Here is an 8,509-nt window from a genome sequence, read left to right on the forward strand (position 1 = left end):
TCACCAATTTTAATGCTACTTGGTCCCAATGGAATTTCCCATTGGGAACCTACTAGCACTAAGTTGCTAACTGGTTAGCAAGATGCTTCCGACAAACCGGCCACAACCAAACTTGCTGGAGAACCTTCCACCACAACAAACTTTATTAACGACCAATCACCTTCACTGTATTCAATCGTGTAAAGTCGTGCAACTCGGGAGAATTTGGAAATGCAACTGTTGGAACAGTCATTTCCCTACGACTTTAAGGTGTTCACCGTTTCTACCTGCTCTTTAAAACCACACTGGAGGCTTTCTAATAATTTTTATTCTGCAGAATCCACCTGGTGTTGTTTCAACTCTATTAATTTCATTTCTTATCAAAGAGGAACCTAAATCGGAGATCCGGTTCATTTTCACTGCATAACAGATGATTATTAGAGAAGAACGATTCTGATGTTTTAGACTCAGAGAAGATCTAAGGTAGATTCTCCTGCTGTTTCTGATTTAACAGATTTTTACTCAAATTGAAGTTTTGCCGTCTGTTTCCTGCAGGTCCTGTGGTTTATGTGCTGGATCTGGCCGACAGGCTCATTTCCAAAGCCGGGCCTTTCGCTGCAGCAGGCATCATGGTGGGCTCCATCTACTGGACCGCCGTCACCTACGGAGCCGTCACTGTCATGCAGGTAGGACTCTGTTTGGTCAGCATTTTAAAAGGACTTTATCTCCTGATATTTTAAGATGGAAGAGATAAACAGCCAGGAGATGATAATGAAAATCAGCCGGTCAGTGATAAGCTAATTTCTTCGTACATCCTGAGTTTTTGAATCTGGTGTCCAGGTGGTGGGCCATAAGGAGGGCCTGGACGTCATGGAGCGGGCAGACCCACTCTTCCTGCTCATTGGCCTGCCCACCATCCCCGTCATGCTGATCTTGGGGAAGATGATTCGCTGGGAGGACTACGTCCTTCGTCTGTGGAGGAAATACTCAAACAAACTGCAGATCTTTGACAAAATCTTCCCAGGTTGGTTTCTAATTTCTAGCTTAGCATCATCAGTCTGAGGACCAGGCAGGTTGGACTGAGTCCGAGTGGTTTGCTGATGAAGTCACTCTTTGGACCGCAGGTATCGGCTGCCCGGTGCCCCGTATCCCCGCCGAGGCCAGCCCGCTGGCCGACCACGTGTCCGCCACACGGATCCTGTGCGGCGCCCTGGTCTTCCCCACCATCGCCACCATCGTCGGGAAGCTCATGTTCAGCAGCGTCAACTCCAATCTCCAGCGGACCATTCTGGTGGGTGCAGATCAGGATGGGAGACGATGTACGCGTCGTTCTCCACCGCTGCTTCCTGCTCTGTCTGGAAATGTCTTCATTTCCTTAAACTTTCTTCCTTCTTTTTGTCCTTTATTCACCTGCTTCCTCATACCCTTCATTCCTCTCTTACATCTTTTTCTTCCCTGATTCTCCTTCCTTCAGACCAGATTTTATTTGATTTTTTCATGAAATATTAAACAATTTTACAAATAAAATCTTGAGAAAAACTTAAATTTACCTGATAATGATGCACTCATCGTTTGGATCCGTGTCTCCTTAGTTCATCCCCCTTGTGGTCAGAGAGGTCACAACAGTAGGATTTGACTTTTAAATGTTTTTTTTAAGCAGAATAAATAGCAAGCACTAATAATTGAAGTCACCCAACAGTTATTCCTGCTTTCTGTCATTTATTCTGATCTTCATGCCTGATTTCTGTTTGGAGGTTTAGGGAAGCAGCTGCTCACTGATTACAAACCAGATTTCTCCCAGCACATCAGAGAACGGTGGTTTTCTAACGCCGCTCTTCCTGAGCAGGAAACAACAAGAACCCACTGCTGTTTACGAGCTTTTAGATGTGCCGAGCTGAATCTGTATTTAGAGCATCTTTCATGATGGTTTGCTTTGTTTCCCCCCCCCAGGGAGGCATCGCCTTTGTGGCCATCAAAGGGGCGTTTAAGGTCTACTTCAAACAGCAGCAGTACCTGAGGCAAGCCCACCGTAAGATCCTCAACTTCCCCGAGCAGGAAGAGGCGTGAGGCGATGAACTGAGCGCCGTCATCCTCTCCGCATCGCCCACTCCACTCAAAACTGCCCACTCGGCTGTTCCTGCAGCCGACATCCACGCAGGGATCCCACCGACACCGCCGTCGCTGCTTTCTGTGTGGGGACGTTGGATAACAGACAATCTGGAGCATGCTTGCAGTCGGTGTGCAGCTTCCACCACACGGCTAATACCTACTGCTAACTTACTGTGTTTTAAATGAATACAGGGCATGTAATCAGAACATTTAAGTATATTAATAAACAATTGTTTTATGTTTGATTTGCAAACCTCCTCTGTGCCCATGTTAATGAGATGAGTGTGCAGCAGATTAACGAGTAAATGAATGAAAATCAAGTTACCAGAAAGCATTTAGAGAAACGTTCATCACTTTGACACAAAATCATCAGACAGAGGAGTGGTGATATAGAAACATTTTAGTTGAGACGTTTCAGTGTTTATTGATCTGGTAGCTTTGCTCCAATGGAAACGTCTCCGTTTGGACTTTACTGGAGGAAAACATCCGTCTGGATTCATATTTCAGAGACTGTCTGTTCTGTTGTAGTTCAGGTCTGTTTCAACCCTCTTAGCTTCCGCCTCAAGCTTTATATGTTTCATCAGATAGGCGGCCTACGGGTTAGAGCATGGCGCTTGGAATCCTGAGGTTGAGTTCAAAATCCACTCCGGGTCTCTTTGCAAAACCCTTAACCCCACACTGCTCCCTAAGAGCAGGCGTCCCCAACCTCGGTCCTCGAGGGCTGCTGTCCTGCAGGTTTTAGAGGTTTCCCTGCTTTAGCACAGCTGATTATGATTGCAGCTCCGCAAAAGCCTGTTAATCAGCTTTCAATTAAAATCAGCTGTGCAGGAGCAAAGAAACCTCTAATACCTGCAGGACAGCGGCCCACGAGGACGGGTTAAATGCAGAGTGTGAATTTCATTGCGCTGTATTAAAGGAAAATTCCGGTTTTTAACACTTTTAGCCCATTTTCTGTAGTGTCCAGGATGAAATCGAATGATCGACACCAAAATTTTGACAATTGGTTCTGTCTCTGCTTTTTGGCTCATGCAGAATCCCCCCCTGGCTGCTTCAGAATGGCTTCCATAGTGCATGTCCGATAATGTCCTTAAAACAACCTTAAACGTTCTTTTTTTAAAATATGCTACTCACCGGGTCGTCAGCGCTGTTCAATGACGTTCCAAAAAAAGTTTCGTGAAGAAAAACCGTTCCTGTCTTGTTTTATTTAGCATTTTGTAAATCCCAGAACTATTTTTTCCGATACATCACAACCGCTTATAAACTTCCGCTTCCCGTTCGAATCTGAAGCGTTGCACACTCCAGACCACTAGTTGGCGACGGTATCCTCTACCGTCAAACTCAAAGTCCAATATGTCCTCCTCAAGAATCCACCTTTCGTATTCCATTTTCAGAGTTTTTTAAAGTGTTTAACAGAGACGTTAGCACCTCGACGTCGGAGTACACAGAGTGAAGCAGAAACACTTGGGCCTTGCGAAAAGACTACAACTAAGCGTAAACAGGCCCCATTTCCGTTTCCGGTGGCGGAGGGATATTGACTATTCCAACAGAACTCAATGGGATTTACAAAATGCTAAATAAAACACTACAGGAATGGTTTTTCTTTACGAAACTTTTTTTGGAACGTCATTGAACAGCGCTGACGACCCGGTGAGTAGCATATTTTAAAAAAAGAACGTTTAAGGTTGTTTTAAGGACATTATCGGACATGCGCTATGGAAGCCATTCTGAAGCAGCCAGGGGGGGATTCTAAATGAGCCAAAAAGCAGAGACAGGACCAATTGTCAAAATTTTGGTGTCGATCATTCGATTTCATCCTGGACACTACAGAAAATGGGCTAAAAGTGTTAAAAACCGGAATTTTCCTTTAAAGTGTGTATTGACAAAACTGAAGAAAATCTTTACCAGCTTTGCTCATCTAGTCTGACATTTTTAACCCATTCGTTAGGGATCCGCTCCAATCCAGCCATGTTCTGATCCTCGAACCTCCAGAACATGAATGTGCTTCAATCTAATCCAATATCTAGGACGTCTATGTAGATCCATCTATGAAGTGTTTCCTGTTAATGATGGGCATCATCAGGAAGCCACATCACATTTCAACTACATATTTAAAAAAAAAAAAAAATTATTCTGGATCTCATAAGATCTTAAATATTTTTCCAGACATGTAAAACTTCCTTTGAAACACACATTTAGCCGAGAATAGAGTCTCTCAGCCGTTTTCTTTTTCTTCCCCTCTTCCATGTCAGAGTTTTGGTGGATTTTCACGTCTTTATAGTTTATCTGGAAAACATGGGATATATTTTCACAATTTGAGCCCAGAGTTTAGTGCAACGATACCTTTTCATTTTTTGATATAAAAAAATATGAATCCTACTTTAGGTTTGTGGTTTAAAGGAGATAAAATCCGGAACATTTATTCATTTCACTGATGGTGAAAGGTGGATAATTTTATCTATTTTAATGATCACCAGAGCAGTTGATACTTTGCTGGTTTAGAAAGAATCATTTTGGCTTCTAATGTTTTACTGCAGAATCATCACAGACCCAATTAGATGTTTTGTAATCTGGAAACTTTTTCCTGATTTGGACTGAAAAAAGTTGCTTTCAGTATTCGAAAAAGTAGATTTTATAGATTTGTTGCGAATATTCCAGTGATTGTGGCTAAACCTACACTGTTGCCTCGGTGAAAAAAAGGGATTTTAACAAAACATGACTGTCAGTCATGGAGGAAACTGCTGAGCTGTGGAAAAAATTCCAAGTATATTTGAAGGAAAAGCCTTACACAGCACATTAAAACAGGAAGAAGCCAAAGACGCTTCCTTGATGCAGTAATTTTAAAAGAAACCCTGATTAATTTTCTAAACCCATTAATAGAAACCAACACTTGAAGTTAATTTTGATCATATTTGGCCAAAGCTCAGCCTCTGCCAACGCAAAAAGGAAAAAAAGTGAACTTTGTTGTAAATGTTTGATTTGTGAAGCTGTATGCTGGTACATCTGTGAATAAACGTATTTTTGCAAACTGTGAGGTGCCTGAGTGCGTTTTGACACGAAGAGACGACAGCGCTGGTGCCATTCACTTGTTTATTATTTAGAAACACACAGAAAACATAAAAACTCCAAACCTAAAATTATCAGCACGCTCCACCGGCATGGTAACCCAACCAGCCAATCACAGCCGAGTGTTGAAATCAATCAAAATACAAAGAAGAAAAAAAACAAACTCTAAATATAAACCACTCTAAGTACTTCACAGGGTATCCGCCCTACCCTTTGCCTGATATGTCATGGTGATTTTTTTTTTTCCTGGTACACTGAAAACAGATTTTTCCACCAAATGTGGCTGCATGTTGTCTTTGTGTTTAACCACAAAGGAAATGTTGAATTAAAATAAAAAATAAATCTGGCTGAGGCCGAGTGAAACCGAACATTTTAAGAAGCTTCTGGTGCAGAACAATCAAAGCGGCCGTCCCAACATTCAAATCTTATTTCATTCTTTTAGGCTGAAGCCAGACTGGTGGAGGTGTGGTGAGGAAGGGAGTACAAACAGAGGAAAAAAACAATAAATAAAATGTTGGGACAAAGTGCGACAGGCACCTGAGAGAGCAACAACCCGCGACCTCGTCTGCGCGGGGGCGAAACCTTTCCCAATCAGGACCGTGCTGTTTATTGCTTGGTGAGAGAAGTGCATATTATTCAGGAAATACTTGTTAAAATTTGAGCCGTCGTATTTTCCAGCTCTTATTTGACATCAATGTGACATGTCTGGCGTCGGGAAGGAAGAAAACCGAACGAAAAAGACGATAATCTGTCGCAGGGCTACGTTGCTGCTGTCACTGATGGAAAGGCACAAGCTGCAGGAAGTCTCACGCACACAGATGCACAGTGTAGGGGTCTCCACGGAGACGCCACGGGGGAGAAAAACAATAACCCGCAGCCAGGATCTGATCAGGGGTTTGAGCAACGACAGATTTTCATTAACACTAAAATTTGTTAAAAGAAAAACAAAAAAACAGACGGCATGGACTTACCCCTGAGGTGTTTCAATCAAAAATACTATTTAAGCGATAAAACCCTAAAAACAACTCAGAATCATGACAGGTTGGCTAAAAGCAGCTTCTCAAAGGGTCCCAACATTTTTTCCCCAACCAAGCGAGCACGGCTTTAAATCTAAAATAAGGCAGACATCTGAATAAAACATCTGGATGTGACAGAGTGATGACGTTTAACAGCTGCGGCGCCGGATATCCCAGTCCGAGGAGGTGGAGAGCTGCTCCTAGTGGTGAAGCTCCTGCGTAAAGGGATCTGATTATCTTTTTTTTAAATGGTTCTACTTCCTCTACAGCAGCCGACAGCACTGAAGCGTGAAGGAGCGGCGTCTCCTTTAACATGAGGCGAGTCCGCTACGTTTATCACGGCTATTTGGAACGACCACGGCTAACTTTGGGGATCTTCAGATACGCAGCGTCTCTGCTTCTAATGGAGCCTGCCGCGTGCACATGCATTCATTTTACACTCACACACAGTCATGCAGGCTCAGTGAGGTGAGGTGAACCTCCTTTCCCTGCTGGGGGAGGAAGGCAGAAGGGGAGCGGCGGTGCGGCTGCCTCCCTCCCTCCTCGCCGGCCTGCGCGGCTCACAGTTTGGCAGCCATGAAGTTGATGTGAGGCTTCGCCAGAGGGAAGAGAGGCAGGCTCCTCTTGAACTCGTTCATGTCTTGAATCAGCGTGGGCTGTGAGGGCAGAACAACCTGGTTAGACGTGTTTTCAGTCAAAACAAGTTTTAAATACGTTTCATTCCATCTTAGTTCCTGCGTGGGAAAAAAAAGGAGTCATGTGACGGAGAAAATGCTTTCTCTTTCTGTTCCCACACCTCGGTACATTAAATGTTACTAAAACCATTAGTGAAAATACAACTATTTGATTCATGTATTATGAAAACAAACAAATGGAAGTCAGTAGATCTAATCTTAATAAAAAAATCTGTTTTCTGCCTGATCAGCCACAGTGACACCATTATTAGAATAGAATAGAAAATGCCTTTATTGTCCCGCAATGGGGAAATTCTGAAAGCATATCACTCGTTCCTGGCCGGTAAAACCACCTCTGGCAGTCTGAGCAGGTTTCACGCCCTGAATCCCTGAAAACGATGACAACGATGATAACTTTGTACTGCTTGTGGCCCACTCTTAACCAGCTTTTTGCTTCCGCTAAAATTTGCATTTAAAAGACTGGATAAATTATCTAATTTAACTCAAAAAGTGTCTGTATTTATGTCTATATTATAACTTATTCTAATGTCAGGTTCTAAGCACTGTGATGATGAATCTAGAGAAGATTAGAGGGATATAGATACAGAAGAAATAGATAAGAGCCTCAAGATTGGATCTACTGACATTGATTTAAAGTAGAGAAAAAAAATAGTCTGAATGTTAAATAATTAGTTTCAGAGGACGGCTGCGAATCTCCTTTATTTACCTGCGGCAGAGTCGGGACGGGGGCCAGGTTGACGTCGTTCTGAGCCGGAAACTCTCCCACTATTGGACCTATGAGGCAGGTTAGAAAACAAATGGATTAAGACTCGAGTCAAAAAGGATATAAATAAATAAATGTCCCTCATAAAGTCTGCAGACACTCACAGGACTCCATCTCTCTGGAGAGGACATGGACAGACACTTTGTGTCTCTTTGGAGCCTGAACGGTGAGCCTCTCCTGTGAACAGAGATGCAGTCGGTGATAAAGACGAGTTCAGGAATCCGGCTGGTTTGCTAGGATCATCAAATACACCCAGGAACCAGCAGGATTTACTACGTATCTGTTAATGTTACAATTAATGTTAGGCGACGTTCACACTGCACCGATTTCTTTGCCCATATCTGACCTGTATCTGATCTTTTCATGACTGTCTGAACAACACTGATCCGATTGGTTCAATGCGACCCAGGCCACTTGACTGTGTGGTTCTGAATCAGATACGAATCTGATCTTTTCAAATGCAACCTGTGTCTGAACGGGCAGGTGGCATTCATCCGACCTGAACGCCATTAATACTCAACAAAGGTCACTATTTCTGGGTCTTGCTACGCAGAAGCAGGAAGAAAAACAACAACCATGGCGGATTATAATGTGGAGAGCAGTTTTTTTTTTAAACAATCTTGAAAAGATTGAGTTTTTTAGGTTGGGAAAGTTCGCTAGATGCGCTTCAGCACTACCTTCCATGTTTACTTCCGTAAACACAGAGCACACGTGCTTGTGACATAATGGAGTCACTCCGGAAATCACATACAGGTCGCATATATTTGGAAATGTCAAAAGCAACGAAAAAAAAAATTTTTTAAAAAACGGATTTCAAAAAAAAAAAAAAAAAAAATTTTTAAAAAAAGGGATTTCAAAAAAAAAAAAAAAAAAAATCGAAATTG

At 42.7% G+C, this 8,509-nt stretch overlaps 2 protein-coding genes across 2 annotated transcripts in view; one reads left to right on the top strand and one right to left on the bottom strand.

The window, feature by feature from the left end:
* The window catches only part of march5 (membrane associated ring-CH-type finger 5), a 27,776-nt gene extending 24,929 nt beyond the window's left edge, over positions 1-2,847 (top strand). The window contains exons 3-6 of the mRNA XM_015380052.1: positions 535-665; positions 820-1,003; positions 1,104-1,270; positions 1,930-2,847. Coding sequence (XP_015235538.1) covers positions 535-665; positions 820-1,003; positions 1,104-1,270; positions 1,930-2,046 — 599 coding nt within the window. The 3' untranslated portion in view covers positions 2,047-2,847. The remainder of the gene's footprint in view (positions 1-534; positions 666-819; positions 1,004-1,103; positions 1,271-1,929) is intronic.
* Positions 2,848-5,398: 2,551 nt separating this feature from the next.
* The window catches only part of ide (insulin-degrading enzyme), a 54,262-nt gene continuing 51,151 nt past the window's right edge, over positions 5,399-8,509 (bottom strand). The window contains exons 21-23 of the mRNA XM_015380227.1: positions 7,730-7,802; positions 7,569-7,636; positions 5,399-6,823 (exon numbers count right to left, since the gene is read on the bottom strand). Coding sequence (XP_015235713.1) covers positions 6,728-6,823; positions 7,569-7,636; positions 7,730-7,802 — 237 coding nt within the window. The 3' untranslated portion in view covers positions 5,399-6,727. The remainder of the gene's footprint in view (positions 6,824-7,568; positions 7,637-7,729; positions 7,803-8,509) is intronic.

This window comes from Cyprinodon variegatus, unplaced genomic scaffold (assembly GCF_000732505.1).
Source record: "Cyprinodon variegatus isolate N-32 unplaced genomic scaffold, C_variegatus-1.0 Scaffold11, whole genome shotgun sequence".
NCBI lineage: Eukaryota > Metazoa > Chordata > Actinopteri > Cyprinodontiformes > Cyprinodontidae > Cyprinodon > Cyprinodon variegatus.